General features: G+C 40.7%; 1 protein-coding gene across 4 annotated transcripts in view; it reads left to right on the top strand.

The window, feature by feature from the left end:
- The window catches only part of gria3b (glutamate receptor, ionotropic, AMPA 3b), an 84,459-nt gene that overhangs the window by 32,637 nt on the left and 26,727 nt on the right, over positions 1 to 25,095 (top strand). For all 4 annotated transcript variants that reach the window (XM_069171204.1, XM_069171205.1, XM_069171202.1 and 1 more), the window contains exons 4-7: positions 9,256 to 9,443; positions 22,783 to 22,836; positions 23,793 to 23,954; positions 24,682 to 24,849. In XM_069171204.1, the coding sequence (XP_069027305.1) occupies positions 9,256 to 9,443; positions 22,783 to 22,836; positions 23,793 to 23,954; positions 24,682 to 24,849 (572 nt within the window). The remainder of the gene's footprint in view (positions 1 to 9,255; positions 9,444 to 22,782; positions 22,837 to 23,792; positions 23,955 to 24,681; positions 24,850 to 25,095) is intronic.

Below are 25,095 nucleotides of genomic sequence, written 5' to 3' on the forward strand. Positions count from 1 at the left end.
AGTACCAAAAAAAAAAATCAATTAGACTGATATTATTCGGTCTGCATCGATCAAAAACCACTTGGCTTTGTATGAAACCCTCCTAACTCACCACAGGCCCTGTTAAACAGCCAAGACACAGATAACTCCTGGCCTGGCACAACTCGCAGAGTGATGTGCCAACAGGGCCAGGAGGCCTGCGAATAGGCGGATTGGATGACCACACATTGTTAGCCTCATCTCCTCGAGTTCCTGCCAAGCTACAGTAGATAGAATGGCAGATAGGGGGAAGGCGGGTTGGCAATCAGGCAGAGTCAGATGTACTGTAACTAAAGCGAACTTTGCTCCCTATTCCTCAGCAATCCCTCTAATTGGCTGTCCAGAGACAGTTGCCTTTGTTCCCTAAAAGAGTCAAACAATAAGTGATTCCCGCTGCTTCTGCTGGACGCCTTTGATGGAAAACCAAATCAAGTCTGCCCTCTAATTTGATTGGAGTGCTTTGGCATTGCTCTTCCTCTTGAACACAACAGAAACAAATCAAGGGATGTGATACAAAACCCGACGCACTAAGGATGGTCCAAACTAAAGTGATTCAACACATAAAGCACAATATTGCTTTTTACTCCCCATAGCCAGTGAAGAAGCTGTGTTTTTTTCATGAGAACTCTCTGTAGTTTGCATGTTATCTTTTAACCACCACTGGTTTGCAGATGTCTGCAAAACCAAAGCAACATTTTTCATGTCAGACTACAGTCATCTGCTTTTTCCCCTTTCAATTTGTTATACAAGTAATTTTTTATGCCACTTTGACACATTTCACACAAATAATGTCTATTCAAGTGCAATATTGTCACCCACAATTGTTGATTTACACTCTCTGCTCCCAATGTGAGATAATAAGTGTGAATGCCAGCTCCCCACTGCAACCATTCCTATATCATAGACCTCAGTTTGTTTCCACAGCTTTGTGGTCTCATCACAGACACCGTAATGGCACATCAGCTGCACCCAGCTGAGACTTTATACACACACACACACACACACACACACACACACACACACACACACACACACACACATACGCCTCCTGTGCTTTAGTGGCCCTCTCCTTCACGGCAGCTTCATAACAACTAAATTATGCATGCATCAGGAGAATAAATCAGCTTGGACACGCTGACAAGAAAGGGCACATCAGAGAAGCCATAAAATGCACAAGGAAAATAATATTAAAGAAATATGGATGAAGCTATGCATCACTTGCATTCTTTCTCTTTTTTATTTTGCACACATAAACTGATATCACTGTCAAAGTGACATCCCAATATACAGATAGTCCAACCTGCAGCACCAACCTCTGTAATTCAGTAACCCCTTGAAAAAGTACGAGTCAAGCACCTGTGCCTTAAAAAAAAAACCTGATAGGAGAGCCATCGTCTGTCACAATAAGCACACAATAAACCTCCATGCTCTCTCTGTGTCCTCTTAACTGAACCTGGAATAAAGCCATTTTACCACCTACCCACTGCTAGCTTCAGCAGCCATGAAATTACTGCCGGGAGCTTCTTTTTTTTTCATTATAACAAAATGTCCTGGCCTTTGCTTCAAGCGGCCATAGTAGAGGTAGATTGCTTTGATGTTAGTCCATGTCACAGAGCCAATTTGTTTGTTTGAAACAACAAATAAAATATAGAAGTCATCCTGGAGAGTAAACACAAGAGGAAAATAATATTTGAACCTTTTTCATAGAAGGTATAGCTCTCTTTTTTCTGTTTATTTTTCTCTCTGTTTTAGCTGATTAGCCAAAGCTGTCCAGAGACTTTTGTGAAGCGTTTCATCAAACGTGTGTGTGTGTGTGTGTGTGTGTGTGTGTGTGTGTGTGTGTGTGTGTGTGTGTGTGTGTGTGTGTGTGTGTGTGTGTGTGTGTGTGTGCCTCTCCGTGGATACAGTATGTGGCGATATGTCACAGTATGTAGTGTGAGCGAGAGGAAACAAAGACGGACAGGGAGAGATGGAGAAGCTCAGAAAAGTCTGTGGGTGGATTTTCATAGTGGAAAAAGCATCACTCTCTTCCCTCCTGCATGTATGCAGTTCTGAAGATACAGACAGCATGCAGCTTCTGTTTGATTTGACATGCGCTGTCATTTTGATTAGGACAAACACTTGGCAGTGAAACTGTTTTGGTTATAAGCCTACTGTAAATACCACATCAAAGCCTTGGCTACACACTTTTGGGCTACTTTGGTATTTTTTCTTCACGGTGAATGCTTCGTTTCCATCATCGCTGTAAAGCCTTCTTCTCCTCTGGGCAGGGGGGAGTGGAAGAGCTGGTTTCAAATCAGCTGTAACATTTCCTCTATAACATTTTTTTTTTTTTTTTAAATTAGATGAGTCAATCTGTTTCTATTTTTTTCCACCATTAATTGTCAGGAGTTTAAACCCTCTCTCAAAGGTCCTCTGATTATTGTGCTTCAAATACCTTCCACAGACAACCATCAGACATTGATTTACCTGCTCCTGTTTCATGTTACTGTGTATAGTTTTGCTGGTGAAGTTAAAAGTGCAGGTCATATAATGCCAACAAGCCACAAGCTATTTTATACAAGTTGTGGGTGCCAGATAATACCAATGGGAGGAGATATAAAGCCTTCCTCCAAAGCCAGAGATTTTGATCTCCACTACACAAACTCTGGAGGGATCCTCGGAGCCCTGTGAGCACGCTTAGCCCAGAGGCAAGTTACACTCACCAGACCCAAAATGTTGTCAGTATTTATTTTGGCTTCCTCAAAAGACGATGGAGAAAAAGCATCTCGGGAAGTATTAAAAAATTAGAACATGCATAGAGGCGCAGTTAATGAAGAGGGAGATGTTGACAGCTTGAGAAATGTTAGTGTCCTCCTGGTGAAGGCAGCTCTCAACTGTCATTTCATGGCCTATCAACTTGTTTCAAAGCCACTTATCAATGAAAATAGATGTACTAAAAATCAAGCAAAGTCAACCTACAATACACAAGTCAAGCTATGCATTAAACTATCCTTTGAACTTGGGTGACTTCTTCGGCTGGGTACAGAACTTCCTTTTATGGCACCATCCAAATTGCTGTGGTACCATCTCGAAAATGCCTCGTCATTCAATACCAAATTGCAATACCTTCAATACCATGCACACAAACACGTGTTCGTTTTAAACACAAAACTTTTGCTATGATACAGAGATGTGAACAGCATTTACCATACATAGGGGTGGCCTGCCCATGTAGGCAAACTTGTGAGGTTTTAACATAGCTAAGTCAATTTTACATCAGAGCGCCTTATTTTAGTTTTATCAAACACATTTTTGGCCACATATCTATCTGAGTTGCATGTGCTGCAGTAACGTTAGGCTTCTCTGTATGCAGCTGGGTATCTAACTGATTGTATGTGAGGTGTTTATTGAACATCGGTAACTACTAGCAGCTTGTTAATTGTAGCTATAGAAAACAACCTGGGGTACGCTCTCCCCCTCTGAAATGCATAAGATTTGTACAGTAATGTGTGATGCATTTGTCTTTAAAAAAAAAAAAAAAGGATTTCATAAAAATGGTATCAAAGAAAGTATCGCTTAGAAACCAGTATCAAAGTCAAAGTATTGGTGCCAGTGTCAAAAACTATTGAACAGTATCCAGCCTTAGTGACATGAGAATCTAACCTGCTCTATGTATAAATATGTACTTTTCACCCTTCATATATAATGTCTCTTTCACTCCCCAATTAAACTGATTTATGGAAAGGATTGAATTACAGCAATTACAAAATAACTTCCTCTCGTTGTTGGCGGCAGTTGTATCCAATCCAGTTGATTTTGATGCCCTCTGAGACCGTGTACAGTACTCAGCAGGTTGTTTCAGCCTGCCAGAGACCCTCATTTACCAGTGTATTAGCGAGTTAGAGGGGAGAGCAACCACATTTACTGTTGGCTCAACAACCAACGCCTCTTTCTCATGTGTGCCCCTTCAACTTTTATCCTTCAGAAATGGGCTCATGCTTTTCTGTTCCTACTTTCCGTTTTCTGTTAGCTGGTTGTGGTTCCCTTTATCTATTATGTACAGTACTGTCGTTAACAGTGACTTATTTACTTACATTTCATTGTTTGATTAGATTAGCAGATTAGGTTTTGGAGTGATGTGGATTATTATAATTCCAGCGATAACAGTGTAATCATACAGTGTAATATGAGCGAATGGTATAGCTGTGTCTCCAAAGCTGACAGTCGGTTGTGGCTAATGCTGAGGTGCACGCTTAGAGGCTTTTGCAATGTTTCTCTGAATTGCTTAGTTAACCCGGATCAGATGTGCGATATGAGACAGCGAGATGGAGGCCTGTGACACTCTGCACCGAACCCTAATGAGAGCCAGGGAACCAAAGGAGCTGGGCAATGAGATTAGATGCAACTCAATTCAATTACTGCTGAGCCGCCATGGGTGACGCTTCAAAACTCATCCTGTTAAGATCCGGTTCACAGAAGAAGAAGGGGGACTGCAGTGACTGTACGACACTGCCACGACATCTCATTCGCAACAGTTCTGATTTATAAGCACGCAGGGCGTCTTTAGGCTCCGTCTGGATTTAAAAGCAGAAAAAAGAAATAATTTAGTTTTCAGACACTGCAGAGGTTCATACACTGCTCCACAAATTATGCAGTTGTTTCAAGTGTGTGTGCGAGATTAAAGAGCAATTTAACACAACACCCCTTCACATAATCTGAATTTAGACTCAGACACACAACACCATCCCTCTGCCCTCACTTACCCCACTACCACTGACACTCCCACTCCCACTCCCCTCTCAACTCTGGAAGATCCTCTCTGCAGCACACATTACACTTCAATTGCAGCCTATATGACAACTGAGGCTGAAATTACACTTCTGTGAACATACAAATTGCGACTGGATGCAGAGAAGCGGGTTATGAGCAATCATAGGTCACAAAGGCGCCAAAGGAAACAAAGAATATCACAATAAAGCCTGTACTAAACAAAGTTTCACACAAATATCTCGATTACCAGACACACACACGCACACACACACACACACACACACACACACACACACACACACACACACACACACACACACACACACACACACACACACACACACACAAATGGACCCGCAATATTAATACATTTTGTTTACATATTTTATTTAGTTGATAACTTGTTGTAAAATTGCAACTTCAGTGATGCTTACGGATGTCGGAGCAAGCGCCTTGGCCCTGACCGCATCACTGTCATGCCAATAGTCACATTAAAGCACACCCTCTCGTGTAATATTGCTTAATTCAAGCATGTTTTCTTTCTTTGTGCCATCTTCAGTCGTCAGAGTTAAGCTTTGTTTTGGCCTGTATCCTGGCAACACTAACTAGTAGATGCAACACTGATGCAGTTTATCAGACGAAAAACAAACTGCAGCATTATAGTGAGTCAACGTGACATCACCCTGTTCACTGGGGTTGATCAAGTAAACATCATAGATTTTTCACAGAATTGTTTTTGATCAAATCACTGCTGCTGCAACGAATATTGAAATCAGTTGATAATGTTGTTCCCTAAATTTAAAGCAGGAACTGGGAAAGTCACAATAAACACTGCAACTCACTCCCTGTGATTGACGGAGGAAAGACATCCACGACAGCTGCAGTATTGAACCCACTACTGTCACTAGCTTCTGTAAAGGGCTTGCATGGTTAAACAGTGTGTTCAAGAATTGGTCACTTCCACAAATAATAAGTACATGAAATGTAGGGTGACATATTGCAAAAATACTAATGGTCAACTATCAATAATTGAATTCAAATATTTTATGAAAAAACAAAAAAAATGTAAAATAGCATGGTTAAAATTTCAAAAATACGAAAAAAGTATAGTATATATTGAGCGTAACCAAACCTTAATATGCAGGTAGACTGTATAATGTTGCAGTATATAAAATAGTTAGTATTCATGCAGGTGAAACTTAACTTCTGCTTAAATTTTACTCACAATAAATATAAAAAAATATTAGGTCCTGTGTATCTAGAGTTTACATTAATACATATACAAATATGTATACAATAATTGTGTTCAAGTATACGGTACAAATTGTTCCCTGCTACTGTTTGTCTGCTTTTATGTTTACAATATACCACGTGACCGGCGGCAGCGAGCAGCATGTAAAAAGTCTCCGTGTCTCGATGGCATGATTGGCACTGAGCATGATCAGCAGAAGCCGCTGCATGCTGCTGCATTTGTACCGCGGGGATTTATAGGTGGCGATAAGGAAACCTTGTTGGTGTCTTCCATAATTTATGTAGTTGACTGTATTACATTTTCAGATGCAACACTGCGGTGGCGCTCCTGATGGCAAAGAGGTGTATGGGATTTATAGCTTTCCTCATGTTGGAGATAAATATTGCTATCAAAAGCATTTATATGAGGGCCTCCAATGCTGTTCAGAAGGATGAGTTCATTGATTGGCTGAAGCTGGAATTAGACTCTGTTCCAAGGAAGGTGAGTGGCAGATGTAAGTCTTTGCAGAGAAGCATGGAATAGCAAAATGATTTATCATTTTTACTCGCTAGTAGATGAAGAGGGAACTATCAGTCTTGTTGCTGCTGTCAGATTAAGTTGTGCTCAGAGGGTTTTATTCATTTTCGATTTTGAAGTCTAAATCATAACAAACTTTTCTGCTGACTTTAGCATAAAACAGGAGCAAAAGTAATCCATTTCTGGACAGACTATTTACCACCACCAGATCCCATCTCTTAATTTCCATTCAAATGTAAAACTAGGCAGGCACGGAATTTCTGTGAATCTCAAATTAATCCAATTGTTCCCACACAGTTCAGGGTTTGCCAGAGGCACAGGGAAGACAAATTGCGCACAAATCAGCAATTTCAAAATAAAAGCCTTCTGCGATTGTAATCTGATTGACAGAACAGTGTTTCACTCTTTCACATAGCAGTTAGCATAATGCATCTGTTTCAATATATAGCGGGACAGGAATAAGTAATTACGGTGCACTAAACAAACAGCCCTGAAACAAATATCCGCCCTATCATTTGAACCCATATGCACGGCATGTCGTACACCCAATGTGATTACCGTGTATTACATGGTTCCTTGGAATTTTTACCTTTACCAGCCTTCTCAACAGTTTCCAAACCAACAGAGACCATTTTGACCCAGTTAATCTGCATGACACCTCTTAATGTGAGAGGCTTTCATTGCCGGGATGACTGCCATGCTATCCAGCTGTCTTGAGGTTGGTGAGGTTCTGAGCATATGCCTCAGGAAAATGAATAATGCATCCATGTTATTCAAACCTTCCCTCAGTAACTTTTGCTTTAGGTAGAGAGGATGTGAGGAGGTATGGTACATGAGAGGCTGCTGCTGCTGTGCTCATGTAAAAGTGATGATACTTCAGAGGAGCTTCAGATGTCTTCACTTCACCTGTAGTTTTTTCTTTTCCTATTTTTCAGAGGGAATTGTGGCATTTGTTCCCCTTCATATCGCTGTTATCCCACTACAGGGAAAAGTCTCAGACCTTGTATGTTGGATGCTCAGTTGTTACTACGGCTAAACAGTTGTGCCACCCAAAAACTTCAGCAACATCCCCTCAACATGTGTTATCATCTGAAGCCAGTGTTGTGCGACAAGTTACATATACTTGTCGCACAACATGTTAATAAGATGTGTTAGTCATTCACCTTGTTTTTTTAATTTTATCCAAATAAAAAAAAAAAAATAACTCATCAGTTTACATTCTGCATGTAACTTACTTTTGACTATAAACTATAGGCTACCTCCTTTGGGAGGTGACCTGATAACTGGGTTGCCACATAACCTTGAGGTCTGGCAGTCGGAAGTCTCCAGGCAGTGTGCCACTGCTCCTCTGGACAGATGACACGGTGTGTGTCGGTCGCCACTACTCGCTGTGCCGCTCGCCAAAAGGTCATCCGGTTGGAGACGTGGCTGTGTGATGTAGAAGTGGCGGCACACCGGGAACCCAGACACACATGGCGCAGTAGTCTCAGAGTCAAAAAGAAGAAGAAAAAAAAAAGCTACTTGACCATTTAGATGAAATGCAAAAGCAGAGCAATAAGGAGAGTCGCAAAATGGTTTTCTTGTTAGAGCTGTTGTTGTTTCTTTGGTCTCTGTGCCAGCTTTGTTGGCTGTCTGCAGCCGGTTCATGGAGATAAGGTTGTACAGAGAAATGTCTCACAGTAAAAGAAAATCTTTATGACAAATGTTTATTTTGCCCACTGTGGTTCAAACTGTAAGACAATTTGCATAAAACCCAATCACATCAAACTATATTAATCGTCAAATAAAATCTTTGCGTGAGCACGTGCCCCAGCTTCTTCTTCTTTTTTTTTTCTTTTTTTTTCCCTCTTTGTATCAGTTACCCACATGACAGGCAATGAAAAATGAATAGAGATATGGAAAAGAAGCTTATTGTACATCGAGTATGGAATTGCATTGTCCTTGGCTTAATGAAATACCAGCAAGTGTGTTTGATTTTCATTAATAACTTTCATGTTCATTCTCACTCGATGTACATTGGAGAGCCATTTTTATTCCAGCTGGCACTACACGCAATCTATCGCCCCAGAAATAGGGCTACATTATTCATTTTGTGGTATGTGATTTGACCATAGTGTTACTGAGTGCTCTGTTAAATGAAAATATTTCACGTGTGAATTAATCATTAGAAGGGCTCACGCTCCATTCTTCTGGTCGCATAATGATCTCTTTCTACCACTGGCCTGGATGAATCTTTCATTGTCTTTATCTTTAAACGAGCTGGCACAATCCTCCAAGGAGACACGGGCCGCAATGTGTTTCACCGCACTGTCAAAGTTAACATGTGGCTCAGCTAAATGCCATTATTTAATTCATGCCAAGCGCAAAAACATCACCCGCTGATCTTTTAATAATATGGAGATACGATTCCTGTCCTTTCACTTCATTATGATATTGGTTTCTCAATATGCAAATGAAAATGCACACACACTCACACGCTGGCACACAAAGTCTAGACTCCAGACAATATTTCAGTGGGCTTCAAGACTTTGGAATTCCATTTCAGATTGTAATGAGATGGCCTTTAACCTTTGGATTCAAGCAAAAACCTCTGCAGAATAAATTAGAGGCCACTCAGTTCGTGCATAACTGTTTTTGTGTGCCAGTCTCTTTTGTTTTTAATCCGCTGGGTCATTCTCTCTCTCTCTCTCTCTGCCTGCATCTCTCCTTCTCTCTAGGTTTCTCCATACTGCAGGCCATCATGGAGGCAGCGGTGGCTAAGAACTGGCAGGTGACGGCTCGCTCTGTTAGCAGCACAACAGACGCAGCAGAGTTCAAGCGCATCATTGAGGAGATGGACAGGAGGCAGGAGAAGCGCTACGTGATTGACTGCGAGGTGGACAGGATCAACACCATATTAGAACAGGTGGGCATCAGACTCGGTGTACAGGAGGTAACACATGTAGATAGCACAACACCTACACTGAACAGTTAGCCTTGTTTATTGCTTCCAGCTTTGGGCACATAAATGTCAAGCAAATTTAATAGACAAAACAACAGGTATTACAGCCACCAATTTTACGTGCCAAAGGTAATGTGGTGGATGTGGTGGATAACGGTCAGCCTGTGTAAACAGTTGCATCATGTCTTCTGTCACTCTGGAGGAGCTTTCTTAAGTCTGAGTAGATCTAATGATGTCAATATTAAAAATCTAGAAAATCTTCACTCAAGTGAATGTGTAGCTATCGCCAAGTGAGGTCACACAATGGTGATTGAACCTGCGGTCTGCTGATGAAAGCCATTGCATTTGCAATAACTAAAAAAAGCTTGGTGTATAAAGCAGGTAACTGAGACGAAGAAGAAGCCGCATACATTTTTTTTTCCGGTCTCTGCTAGCACTATGAGTAAACGGTTACAAATGCAAATCTTAAGAAACAGAAATAACGTCCCACCGGTGAAACTGTTTGGAGGTCAATGTCAAAAACACAGCTGCAATGATTGCTTATCGACATAGGCTGCGCCAAAGAGAGCAAAACAAAGAAGTGTGAGATTGGAACTTTAACTCTACAGTGCAGAACTTTTGTCTCCCTCTTCTGCCAGTGAAACTAATTATAAAAACCTATTCGACATGTGCTTACATTGTAGGATGCGCTGTAGATTTCTCTGGTACTACTGTTGTGGAAGTATAACAGTATATAAATGGTGGATGAATAAAAAAGAAGGCATCACACCCCTGTGAAATGACTCGTTTATCAGAGTTGGATCCATTCGGTCTGATGACATGGAATGTCTAAAAGAGTGGCATGATCTAAATATTTTATCCCCATTGAAGTTAGCACAAACTAAACTGGAAGTTACCCGGCACGGCTGGTGGAAGTCAGTGTGAATGCCCTGCCCATAGAGCATAGCTAGTATGCATTCATGCAGCCGACTTGGAAATATCACACCAGGCAACAAATGCACAAGCTTCTGTGAAATACAGAGATTTACGTGGCAGCGTGAGGTTAAATTAGCACGCATTTGAAATGTGAAACTCATTTGGCGTAGGCTTGAAGATAACGAATGTTAATATAAATATTAAAAAGTTCTGCACTATAGCTTTAGGTTTTTTCTTGATCTGGGTTGAAAGATGACAAAAATAGCACAATAAAAACTGGGCACATAGTGTAAAAAACAAGCAAAACAAAAAAAAAACACTCAGCAGACAAGCAGGGCCGGCCTTAGGCATCCAGGGGCCCGTTCCATCATCTCAAATAGGGGCCCTACCTTTTTATTTCTCACCCAATATTATTTACAGGAGCTTATACCAATTTGATCATACGAACTTGCTTCCTGTCCATGTTACACAGTTTCGGCAAGTGCCCGCTGAGATGGTCGTAGCCGTGTGAATAATCAACTGACTTCACTCTTGGTTCAATATGCATTGTTTCATGACAACTAACTTTGCAACTCCAGAAACACAGTAGAATTAGTCTAAGAACCAATAAATAAACCGAATACTGTTTGCCACATAATACTTGTGGTGGTATAGAAATGTGTATTTAAAAACAAACACATTATCTTAGAGAATGCTGGGAAACTCTCCGCAGTCCCCTTCGTACTCTTCCCCTGCCATTACCCAGCATGCCCCAATCCTTCGTGACCTGTAAGAATAAAGCAACCAAGTTGGTGATTGTTAGAAATTATCCTTTTGAAATTGAAAACGCATACAGTGTTGGAATATTTCAACAAAGGCAAATTCAGATAGTGTACACAAAATGAGTTGTGACTCAAAGCCATAAGCGTACAAGGTGGGATGGTAAATATATAACCATCAATTATTGTGTTACAACAACGTATTTCTGCTAACTGCATTACAAAATCAATTAACTTGCCATTGCTGTCCTAACGTGCAGTTAATCAAAGCCAACTATCAAATGGTTAGCAGAATATGAACAAGTCACTAGATAGACTGCAAAGCCACGTGATACTCGGCTCCAACATCGCGAACGACCTCCTGAGAGAAGCAATGTGAAGAATGTTGTCTTAAAATGGCCAAAAGTCAGTGGAGTCATCACTTCTTGCATGGCAATTGGAGGCCCCCTGGTGGCCCAGGGCCCATTTGAAACGGATGAAACATACGTAAGGCCGCCTATGCAGACAAGGAACAAACAGAATGGGTGGAATCGTGGGAGATGAAGGATCCATATTTTTGGAGCTTGGTTGATATAAAGGATGTTTCAACCTCTACAGCCTCTGTTCTTTAATCAATAATTTTCTACACACAATGGCTCACATGACAGATGTGTAACGTGAACGGTGTCCCTCAATTAACAAGCAATTCATCTGCAGAGAATTGTCACTGGACTCTGCAATTCCTCCACAGAGGATTTTAGCATGTTTTAATTCCCTGTTACTGTTCACTCTCATTGGCGTTATTTTCAGTTGTAAAAAAGTTCTAAAACCCGACTGTGCACTGTACCTGTCTGGTCGGCACGCTGATGAAATTACAGGGGGAACAAAAAGAAATGGAAAATTGTTGAACTGGCCCTTTCATGTTTTTAAACTCTACAATTTAGTACTTTGCAATTCGAGGATGTTGTCTGTAAAAGTGTTGGTATCCTGTGTGGTGACATCATCTGTCCTTCTGCATGTTTTTTATGAGAGTTTAAATGTGCAGCTAAATTTGGAACAAACTGACTTGTTTTTACTGACACCGAGTTTGTGTAACCGCCTTAAATCGTATAAGACACTGCACTAGTCCTACTTGTTTTAGTGGCTCAGTTTAGTTGGTTGTTAAGTTTGAGGCTGGCTTGTTTGAAAATCAGAGTGTGTTTGGAAGCTGCCCGAGAGCCTGAGGAGAAGAGGTCTGAGCGTGAGCAGCCATTTGGAGAGACCACTAATGATGCAGCCTTTCAAATCCTCCTCTAACAACCCAAAACCCCTCCGTGCCTCCATCACGTCCACGGCCCGGGGAGATGAAAGGTCCACCAGTCCTTGTAGTAGAGGAAACACAATTACCATGAATACATGAGTGGACATTATGCCATGCATCTCCTCTGTGCCCCCGCCCCTCTCCACCTTACACCCCTGCTTGCTGCTGACTGCATATAAGGCAATCAGTTGCCAAATTGGATTCTACTCGTTAACATTCATTTAGATATTGGCTTCTCTTTTCCTCCCAATATCCCCTTAACGACTGTTAGTTTCACTTGTTTTTTTTATGAATCTAATTTGATCCCAGAGTCATAGTTTAAAGCAGAATTGCTTTTAGTATTAATTTGCCGTGTCTAATATAATTCTTGAGCTGCAAATTTCCTCCCTTTACAATCCAGGGACTATACTCAAATCGATTTCCTTGCTGTGTTAAGAGTATGCATCAGCTTTCAAGAAAAGCCCAGAATATTCATTACAAATCACGTGAGGCATATTAATGGTTGTGTCTTTAATTGCTTTTTCCCCCTGCAAACAACAATAAGGATGCAGAGTAATAATCGGTTTGATGTTCTGCTGTTCCTCTCTTTGTTCCCATTAATGAATTATTTCTTTTCCCTGGTGCTCTCTCCACCCTTCAACCTCCTCCCGTCACCCTCATACATTTTTCTGTCTAAACCTTGTTTTAGTACAGAGAGTGAAAATAAAGCTTTTACAGCAGCTAACCTTCAAAGCAGCAGTGGGCTCAGTTTTGCCCCTTGTTTCAGTGACAACCACAGCGTCTGACTTATTTTTTAATTTTTTTTTTGGAGCTAATTGAAATAATCTGGCTAACACTGCCAATACGGATGAGTCACAGGCATTCAGGGAAGCTGCTGGACTTCACTCTGCAGCTGCCCCCTATTGGGCCATACCATTATACACTGAAACAGGAATGGACTGTCTCCCATGAGAGCAATCATGGCAAAAACTGCACCCACTGTCAGCTCTGTGGAAACCCGCTGTTTCTACCTGCTGCTGTAGTTCTATTAACCAATGATTTTAGACAGATAGCGCCTCAACTGCGGTGGACCGGTGGGAGAGTCTGAATAGAACCTGTTTTCCGCGGCCAGCGTGCGTGCGTGCGTGGCGTGTGCAACAATGTCGACAATGGCGCTTCAATCCGTCAAGGTCGCTGCCTGTTGAGAGAGGATCATGAGGCAGGGCAGATCCAGGCAACTGATTGCTGGGGGGAAATGGGAATCAGCTCAGTGGCTTAGTTTCATGATTTCAGCCTGAGTAATCCCACTGCAAAATGAACGTCTTTATACCAGGCAGTGAAGTTCATGGAGTGTACAGTTATCTTGAACAGGCAAATGTTAAGGTTTCACAATTTGGTACAATTGTTGTACAGAAACACACAAAAAAAGTCCTCCATAGTGCTCCTCATTACCACCGCTTTTGATCTAGTCGTTGCTAATGCGCTGGTCCTGCCGGGCCTTAGTTGCTCTGGACTTTCTAAACTTTCAGTGTTTCAATAATCTTCCGAAACGGCTAAAAGGACATCCAGTGGTAGAATATTTACTCAAGCACTGAGTAAAATGTAGCAGTATTTCTATTTTATCTTTATACTTATATTTTAGTAGGAAGGGTTCACTGTTTACTCACCAGCATTTATTTGATTATATTTATATCTATAGTTACTTATTTTCTCTATTTTAACAACAAAACAAAGGAAATGTAAAATAAACAATAATAACGTAATTACTTGAACCTACTATTTAGCTAAAACTTTCAAATGTGGCTTACCTGTTAATGCATCAATAATAATACTAATACCGTAAATATGAATTGTCGTTGTAGTGTCCTCGAATCCAGGGTTACATCTTTACTATAAGCTTTAATTCATTTATATTTATTTTAAAAAAAAAACCACCAACTGATATTCAGCGATTTGTTAGAAACCTATTCTCTGATGACAAACAACTGCAGTGCAAAGACTTGTGTACAGCAAAATGTGTCCAAAAGTCAAATATCTGTTTGTGCACAGTTCTGTTCAGGTACCATTAGTTATAGAAGCAGTATGAATACAGTATTAGCATTAGCTATAGAAATAGTATTATAACAGTATTAGCATTAATTATTTAAAAAAATTGTACCGTAACAATATTAGCACTAGCGATTAAAAAAAAATAGTATTAAATCAGCATAAGCATTAGTTATAGAAATAGTATTATAACAGTATAAGCATTAGCACTATAAATAGTATAATAATAATATACATGTTTTTGGTCTCCCAGAAGAGACACTTTTTTTTTTGTTCAATTTACAAACGACCGAGTTCATTTTATAGATTGTATTGCTCATTATACACCTATCAGCCTTAACATTAAAACCACTGACAGGTGAAGCATTCAGTATAATACAACAGCTCAGCCGTAAATGCTCCCTTCATAAGGATTATAATTGTTATTCAAACTAATTCAAATAAATACGGCAGACAACATATTAGGAACACCTCTCAGTATAACCCTGTGAAATTCAACAACACCACAAACCACAGTCTCTTAAATGGCCATTTAAATAAAACAAACACATTTCTCAATCCGGTTAAAATATTAGACTTTATGCTTCACCTGCCAGTGATTTTAATGTTATGGCTGATCGATGTAAGATGCTACATTTTCTGAATCTAATGTCCTTATTTATCGATGGCTTCTTCAGGATAACTATCTATAAAGTATAAAGGTAAGGCAACAGAGCATCTTTTCACAGCGAGGCCATTCTGAGTGGTGCTCTTAAGACATGGAAACATAAACACACAGACATATAACACATAAATAGGATTTAAATACAGAAATCATAAAACATTTCCACATAGGAAGCTGAAACCAAGGAAACTTTTTTTCTTGATTAAATAATGATAATTACAGGATTCCTAAAAGGGTTGCACGTGAACTTCCTGGTACCATAACCCCTTCATGAAGAAGTTGTTTTAGTTCTTATTCCAACTTCTGACAACAGAGTTCATCATAGATATAAACTACTGAATGTGTATTTCCTTTGGTTGAAGCACACCCAACCTAACAACACTTGTATTGCCTTCACTTTACATTTGACACAAAGTAAAAACACGGGAAGAGAAGTATTTGCATACTGCTGCATCAGGCCAAGTTTTGTTTACTCATACAAAAGCAGACTGAGTCTCCCCACAAATTTGTTTTGGGATGCCAAGGAGAGTGCGCCACCCGGCCATTATCATTTTATGCTGTAACAACCACTCTGGATTTATCGCCTATAGGAATTCTCCATCAATACTGCACTGCAGATAAATTAACCCTATGGCGAGCCTTCCCTCACAACAGAGACGGGAGAGCCTTTGCCAGCTCTGCTCTCTCAAACATATCCAATCAATGTGTTTCATTGAACCATCAAGGGTCATGATATTATATGTCCGCAGAAATGCTGGTGGCATTAAAGAGGGGCTGTAAACAAGAGCTGTGATTGAGTATAAGTTAATCATCTTTATATCGCTATCACTTGTCATAATGATGGGTTTCAACAGTAAGTTTATGCATTCTGGACTCTGACTGTCTCTTTGTGTGCTTGCATTTGTGTTTGACCCTATGTATACATTGTCATGCCTAATCTGATCCATCTATGAGATTGCCCATATCTGTCTGCATGCTCCTTGCTGGCCCTCTTTCCTCCCAGGATTTCAGTGCTGGAGTCTGCTCAGAGGCAACAACCTGCTCATCACTAGTGTAAAGAGAAGCAGACACAAAATAAGAAATAAAAAAAGAAAGCGAACAGCGTCTGGGACAGGCCCAGGGCAAGCAAGCTGTTCAAAGACAGGCAGGCAGCGAGCGCTCTGCCAGCCGCAAAGCTGCATTTTCATGAAGGGGAAAAAAAAAGAGAAAACAATAAAAACTGAAAAGGATTCACCGAAAGAGGGAGAAAAAAAAAACAGAGAGGTGCATCTGGGGATTTGTTAGAACAACATTCTGCCGCCTGTAGAGGCATTAAGGGTGGCCATATTGCCTCCCCATGGAGAATTGGAGATGGTCCATCTCCCCTTTTCTGTCGTCGGAGAAAATTCACAGCTGGTTATGTTGTAGAATCTGAATCTTCGTGTGATATCAAATTTAAGAAAGGGATGAAAATGTGACCATGGGAGATAAGAAGTTGTGGAAGAGGGAGAGAATGGCCGATTGACTGCCAGCAGAAAATTTAAAAAAAAAAATGCCGTCAATAAAAAGAACATCACTTAATCAACGTTGTGGATGACACAGTGAGAAAAGGGAGCAGCATCAGCGTTCTTTAAACCCGGGGATGACATATTGTGACATATTGACAAACACAGATGTAACTGAAAGTAATAAAAATGGAAATAAAGTCTAAATAAATGTACTTTGGCGGTCTTTAATTTTCCAGAGTTACAACACGAAATGTGACACATAAAACCCTCTCAGGCATTCACAGCGACTTGATTACTTTGACTTTGTTTTCAAGTAATGTTACTTGCTCGAAAAGATATGGGAGGGAAAAGGCAGGAAAGTGAAGTAATGTCTGTTCTGTTCTGATCTCAACATCCGCTTATTGTCCCCAAGTAGCTGAGAGTAGGGGCTGAAGGAAATATAGCCGAATCCTTCCTGCTCAATGTAAAGCTACGTGGTGCTTTAAAAATCCCGGCACCAACCTTGGCTGTTGAGGGCCATTTACAAACTGCGATTATAGAATTAAATGGGATTAAAGTGTTATCATTAAAGAGAATGTGACCTGCTGACTCAACGACTGAATGAGAGGCTAAAACCTGTGAGCTGCGACTGCGAGATTTGAACATGTTGCAATAACTCAGCAAGAATACAGGCAATAATAATGCAGTGTATAAACCAGAGAAACCCTTTTCACCTTATCAGTCGTGCGAAATTACCCTGATCGTTTTCAGCAAAAACAGAGTAGGCCATATTAGCGTTTCAAAGTATTGGCACACGAACGCGAGGGCATCTCAGCTGCAGTGTCAGTGATTCCTCGCTCCCAAGGTATCAAGTCTCAGGTTGTTCTTGTATCTCAGAGCAGTGATAGACATAATCATCTGAATAGGAGTCAGGTGTTTCTAAAATGTTCTGCATTTGGGGGAAGGCCAAGGCTTGTGCTCTCTTCAGGGGCATATATCGCTGCTGCCAAGAAAAGCATCTCAGCCACAGCCACTGCTGGCTATTAATTAGAGAATACTCTACCAAAGGCTCTTCTGCAGGAGGCTTGAAGTAAAAATGGAGTCTGAAGAAGAGGAAAGTCTTCTCACATCAAAGCACAGAGAGCTCAGATTCACCCTGTTGTCCTATAATATGTGAAGTGGAGCTCTTTGGTATCTCTGCAGCCACAAAATGATATGTAGCAGTTAAAACCGCTCCTAATTAACAGTCTGATTAGTAGTGCAAATATGATTTCAACTTTTGGTTTGAAAGGTTTCAATCAGAGCACACTTTTGTAACAATGATCCCCCTTTAAAAAAAAAAAAAAAAAAAAAAAAAAAAATGCATGTACTGTATACACAACCCTGCACCCAGTTATCTTTAAAATCCTAAAAATCAATGCTGTTATTATTAATTTTCACATTTTACAAGTTGTGTCAAAAACCTTCTCCTTTGACAAAGCTGATGAGAAACATGTAATTGGCTTCATCTTGGTGTTGAGGGCCATTGTCTGCTCTGCATGCAACTGACTGTGCACAGTTGTGGTTGACTTATGATAAGCTAGCTTCACCAGGCAGAGTTTGCACGGGACCTCATTGTTTCTTTTTTAAAGGATTTCTACACAGAACTTTTTAACTTTGTCATTGTTGCATGTCTTTGCTCTTTTTATCGTGGCCAGGCAATAACATGTTCTTCTTCTCCTGGGTTTGTTAAATTGTTTAATGGTGGTTTGTGAACAGCTTTTTGGTGCATTACCGCCACCTTCTGGATGTAGTAAAGTATTGCTACCAGGCACCTGTAAAAACAAGGGAAATATGACAAGAAGATGGTCGCATCACTGACTTGATTTTATATTTCTTAATGAATATTCCCACAAATTAACATTTATTTTGTTAGCGAGCCAAACTATAAAATTAGACTGTTGACACAGACCTATGCATTATAAAAACTGCTGCCTGTTTGAACAGCCAAAGATGGTCTGTTAGAAACAGAGATAAATGTCACTGTATTAATTTGATATTTAATACATTTAAAAAAAAAAAAAAAACAATTTAAGTAATTTAGTCAGCAATCATGTTTCAGTTTACATTGTCCAGCCCTGGATAGACAAACCTCCTGACCAACATCGAATATAGTAAAGAGGTGAAACTGTATTAGTCCAAATCCCTCGGCTATACTTTCAGGCACATCACAACAGTATCTTTTGCACCAAAAGAGCAGCAGCTTTTCAGTCTGTAAATCTAAAATGTTGACCAACATCAACTCCACAGCCAAAGGTGAGACTGAAAACTATCAAACACTTGCACCAATTTAGCTTCAACTGTAAGTGACTTCCCCGACGTGACATTCCACAGAGACAATGTGCATACCAAAGTAATGCAGCTATTGTCACTAACACTGAGCTGCATTAAATATATCAATAAGTATTGTTTCCTGACTCCTCCACTTGCACCTCCTGATGGCTTTTAAAGTAAAACTGAAGACTGCATCAATCTTAATAAAGTGTTAATAAAATGTGTGAAGCATTTTCATCACCTTAAATATTATACATATGATATTATATGATTTTATAATGTACTAAAATTCTAATTAGCGTATTGCATTGAAAATGTTTAAATAATAATTATCATATCAATTTAATATTCTTTTGTAGCACTCGAGCAGGGCTGTTTGACCTCCTTCCCAGACAACTCGTGCTCATTTATAGGCATACCAATTAGAGCTGCAATCAATAGCTGACTAATGGAAACGTTGATTGACAGGAAATTATAAACAATTTTGATATCGATTAATTGTTCAAGTCACTTATCAAAGAAAAATCACCAAAAGCAAATTGTTTTCAGCTTCTCAGTTGAGATGCTCTTTATTGCCATTATCCTACTGTTTTAAATGCAACATCTTTGGTAAATTGAGTGTCAGTTGGACAAAACAAGACATTTAAAAATGACATATTTTTTAAGTTTTTGGTCTATTTTTACTAATCTTAACAATTAATCAGCCTATTAATACAAAATGAAGATATTAATTAGATAAGGCCTTCATTGAGAAAGTGCACCTCACCAGTAAATAGTTAAGAGTCGGCATGTTTTTGGTCTCTGACTGTTCCTAGATCAGATAGCTGGTAAAAATAATTGCATCATTATTTGTTTGTCTTTTATATGCCTCAGTGAATTGTATGATATTTAAAAACTCTGGGGAACCTATCATTTTCAGTCTGCCTCTTCCTCTGTTGTGGCAGTGGAAAGGTCAAACTCGAAGGAAAACGATTATTTAAAATGTGGAGCTATAGTTTTACATTTTAAGCACTTTGTAATGTCAATTTAGAAAAAGTGCTCCATAAATAGAGATTATTATTATGAGATTATTGTTACATTTTGGGCTCTCTGTCTGGTGGGGCTGAAGCATGCCGAGACAGGATGAAGGTGAAGTCAAGGTCAGCCGAGTTGTCTGTCCCCATAAGGCTTTACAGAAAAACTCCAGTCTGCAAAACGCAGGCTTTGCTTCAGCTGCAGAACAAAAGGTGGGGGAGCCAGCAAGCAGATCGATCAGCAAGAGGTGCTGTATGAAAAACAGGAACTGCATTATTGAAGGGGTAGACACACTAAACACAGTGTCACTTGGAAACAGAATAATTGGATAGTCGGCTGGTGTTTGTATGCATGAATGCGTTCTACCGACGATCAACAACAACAAAAATCCCTTCATAGAGAATAGGAGGCAAAAGAATAGAGAGTTATGATAAACCAAGGTGTCTCAATAATCATTGCAAAATCATCTACTTTTACTAAAAACACATTTTAAGCTGAAGATCACAGCAGCACAGATGAACCTTTTAGGAAATAGCACTTCAATTCAATTTGTTTGTAGGAGTAAAATTTGAAAATGTATAAAAATCACTCCCATGTGTTTAGTTCAGATTAAAATACAGACTGGAGGCAATAGGAAGCGCGAGCTCTGACTCAAAGTCAAACAACAAAACATCTACCGACACCTCAAAAAGTCTCTAATTACAACGTAACTGATTTGTTAAAGCCATCTGCAGACTTTTGGTTGGTGGATTTTGTTTAACCCGGAAGAGAACATGTTTCTCCTGCCTTGTGCCAAACTACTTGAGTCCAGAAAGAAAGAAAGAAAGGAAGGAAGGAAGGAAGGAAGGAAGGAAGGACGGACGAACGGAAATAAGTGTTGTTAATAAAACTATGCCATGACAGATGCTTATTATATTCTTATTATATTATAATTAGTCAAATAAATTTAATTTTAAAAGGACATTTACAAAAAAATCATGATTTTTATTAATATCATACAAAGACAGTAATCACAATCTGCGCTATCTGAGGGTTTTATGTTCTGGGCAGTCAGCGGTGCATCACAACAAGAAACAATGAAATCTGTCCATCTCCACTGGAGTCGGGTCTTGCCGTCTGCCTAATTGAAGAGGTTGAAGGGAGAGGTTTGTGTGATTTGACCGGAGGTTCTGTGTATCTCTGTGTCATCAGCGTCTTGCTGTGCTCCATCCCAAGGTTGCCGCTTGTAGCCGTTGCCAGGCTGGCTGCGAGCTGCAGGCTGCAGGCAGGTGGCGAGGTCTTCCTCTGCCCAGCTGCAGGGCAAGCGTGAGGAGGGCTTACAGCCAGAGTCAAGGTTATCGCGCGGTGAAGGAGTGTGGCGCTTCTTTGTGACAAGAAAATGAAGCAGAGCTTAAAGGCCAAGAAGGCAGACTTGTGAACAGTTACTGTTAGCTCTGACATCACTGCAGTCAAATATTTCTTTCCATGAAGCTTCCTGTCACTTACTTATTAGAATCAGATTGATGGATCCTAAAAGCCGACTCCTGCTATTTCTGCATTATAATCAGCTCATTTCCTCTTTGTTTCCATTTCACTTTCTTGGTTTTTTCCCCGTCTGTCTGGCATCCTGCAGAGTTGGAGGTTTAAAGCCTTGATAATGGGGAAGCTGTCAGAGAACCTTGACCCACCCGAGCAGCTTGATAGCATGAGTGAAAGGCTTTGTGTGTTTGTGCTCCCTCATGTGCCATTTGTCGTGAAAAACAACTTCTCCCTTCGTGGACAACCTTCAGATGTCCATCATGAAGCAGACAAGCCTTTAATTTTTCAGGGTGCTCAGTTCAAGCAGGGATGATTGTTTAATTGTTTGGTGGTGCTGCATACTAAGTGCCCCTGGGTCAGATAGAATTAAAACTGCTAAATGAAATACTCTAACTGGAGATGAAGTGGGTGAAACTGAAAATACCCTGCGATGTGAAGATACAAGAGTGCTTTATATCATTCTCTCCTACTCAGCGGGAATGTCGTAAATGATCCGCAGTAACAAATATCCAACGTCCCCGGCTTGACACGCACACACAAACAGATGATAAACTGACAGTTTGTTTTTGTGACAGAGCCAGAGCCAGAACATGTGCAAACACGCTGATTTCGCTGTAAACTTGTGTTGCTGGTGTTTGTAGAACGCAGATGAAAACCAAGACATGCTTGACAGGTTTCTGCATGGCAGCCGCTCAGAAGTCCATCCACTGCAAAGTCATAAATAACAGACCTCACGAGGCCACAGTCGAAAACCCTGTCCAGCACGTAATGTACCGAAAGCCAGGACAATTTAGAGTTTCGCAGTTTGATTTATTTGCAGGCTCAGAACAAAAAAAAATGAGGAAAAAAAAATCCAGAATAAAAGGCAGCATATGGCTGATAACACAGTGATGGAATGGCTTAGAACACCACTTACTATTTTCAGACAAGCTGCGTGGGCTGAAACATGCTGTTATGCTCCAAAGGTGTGATGTTTTCAAAGTAGAGAGTGATCTTCATCTCACTGTCTCACTGTAAATTCCTTTGAAATTTTTCTCCAATGCCCACCTTCTGTCCAGCAGTTACTGAGGACTCACATCGCTGCACCAACGACTGACTTCAAAGTGAGCACAATATTCAAGGAGGTTCCACGTTGTTCCCGTTTCTCTCTCATCATCAATTTCAACTTAATGAACACCTGCTCCCTCTCCTCTTATTTCCACACAAGACTTTGCTTTGTTGAAACTTTGCTGGCATCCTGTGTGCTCGCAGGACCTTGCTGCATTTACACAGATTGTTGTAGCCACTTGGGCTCCCAATTCTCATCTCATGGGTGGTTTACTGTATCGATGTTTTTCTCTCTCTCACATAGGTTGTGACCCTGGGAAAGAACAGTCGTGGTTACCACTACATTCTGGCCAATCTTGTGAGTAATAACCGTGCCGCTCCCGTGGGAAGGAGTGAAACCTGCTTTCTGCTGCACGTAATGGAAGTTAGTCTCAGCCAGGAGCACAAATGTGCATTCACAATAAGTGGATTATAGGCTTTTGTATGAAATCAGAAAATACCGGCCTGTAAATGTTCTTTTTCTCTCTCCTTGTTATGTTTGTTGCTAATGCTTTACAAATGACAATCTTGCAGCCACACAACAGACCTAATGAACGACTGAATGTCCTAAGCACTAAATAAACAGCATTTAACCTTTTTTTTTTTAACTATCTTTGGAGGGCAGCCATCTTTTCCCATACTCTGGGGAAGGAAATGTTCACTCAGCCTTGATATTACCACGAGGGCTTTAATGCGAAGGCCGGCCCTGCTCTCGCCTGCCGATCTCCCACTGCTGTTTCTCCGACTTTAGAAGATGCGATTATGTAGCAGTCGGACACATGTCCTTGCGCACCACGACACAATGCTGCACTTTAAAAATACTGAAAAAAAACAGCAATTTGACCCTAAAAAGAAATAACGGTCATAGCCTGAGGGTAAACATGCAAATTTAAACGCAGTGTAAGTTTTTAAAATGCATTAGAATTTGGTATTTAACATGGCAAAGCTTTCCGAATGAAAGTAGGCCAGCTGGTTCAAGTAAAATATTTTGTTGTTACATGATATGACACAAACACGAGAGTGGCTGCTTGTTTATCAGAAAATGAATTCAGGTTACACCACAAAGTGTGAGGAGGAACGTTTGCCTCAGCGTAATGGCAAATACATGCTGCTTTCTCATGCAGCGTAGGACTCTTAATAAAATGCACCTTACGCACTGCCTGAGTAGCTGCTAATATTCTGTGGTGCTTTGCCCCAGGTTATATTAAAAAACCTCAAAGAAAAACAAGTTACACGAGTCTCCTCCTCCCACGTTTCCCTTGTGTCTCATCTCAGGGATTTTCTAATGTGAGCCTGGACAAAGTTTTCGCCGGGGGAGCCAACATTTCAGGGTTTCAGATAGTCAACCCTGAGAACCCGATTGTGCAGCAGTTTATGCAGCGCTGGGAGCGGCTGGATGAAAGAGAATTCCCAGAAGCCCGAAACACTCCTCTGAAGGTACTAGGGTGTGCAAGGCCTTTCATTGTGCATGCAGAATACAACGATCATCCCTTCTGAAGTGCTCTCTATCGGGTTCTTCTCCTCTCATCCTCTGTTTGCCTTTGTCATTCTCTCCTCCTCCCACCCCTTGCTTCCTCCGTCTTTGCTTTGCATCCCTCCGAGCAATCGATATATTGATAGGCGGTGCAAGCCAAGGTTATATTGCAGCTTCAATTTACATCTAATTAAACAATGATCAAGAAAGGAATGGATTTTGAATGGCATTTAATTAGATTTTGTCATGGTGCAGTGGTCAACAAACAAGTGGCTCAACCCTCAGTGGTGAAAAGGTCAGGCAAAGTTGGAGGGGAAGTGCGTGGGAGATAAAAAAATTTTTTTTTTAAAAATCACATTAATTCTCTGTTTTCTCTCCAACTCTGCACAAAAAGTTTTGAAAGAGGCCCTGACCCAAAGACGAGCCCTGGCTTTTCTAATCAAATCTGTCTAATCTAACTATTTTTGATCAAAAGCTAGGCGTCAGACCTCCACCCACACTGACCTGACCTGCAGGCATTGAGATGCATGGGCTTAAAACATCACATAGAGTGCCCCAATTTCACCAGAATGGTCTCATTGTACTTACAGCTTCCCAACAAAGACACTAGTCTTGTCTTATCTTGTGCCTCTCACCATGTCTTTGTGTGTCCCGCTGTTTTTGTTTTTTTTCTTTCTTTTTTTTGTACAGTACACTTCTGCTCTGACCCATGATGCCATCCTGGTGATAGCAGAGGCCTTCAGGTACCTGCGGCGCCAACGCGTGGACGTCTCCCGCCGAGGCAGCGCTGGTGATTGTCTAGCCAATCCCGCTGTACCTTGGAGCCAAGGCATCGACATCGAGAGAGCTCTCAAAACGGTGAGGAAGGTGGTGGGGGGAGGGAAGGAACGAGAGAGAGAGAGAGACAGAGAGACAGAGAGGGTGGGGGTAAGTCGGAAACCAAAGAAAAGGCTGGAAGAAGTGAAGCAGAGATAGCGAGTGAGAATGTGATAAAGATGGAAAGTGACAGAGAGAAGGGAAGAGAGCGCGGAGCGCTTCTCCTCCCTCATGCCTCCAGATATCTCAAATCCAGGCTCTCATTACCATAAAACTACATCTTTTATT

Source organism: Embiotoca jacksoni, unplaced genomic scaffold (assembly GCF_022577435.1).
Source record: "Embiotoca jacksoni isolate LCO1_2020_lvr unplaced genomic scaffold, fEmbJac1.0.p SCAF_5, whole genome shotgun sequence".
Lineage (NCBI taxonomy): Eukaryota > Metazoa > Chordata > Actinopteri > Embiotocidae > Embiotoca > Embiotoca jacksoni.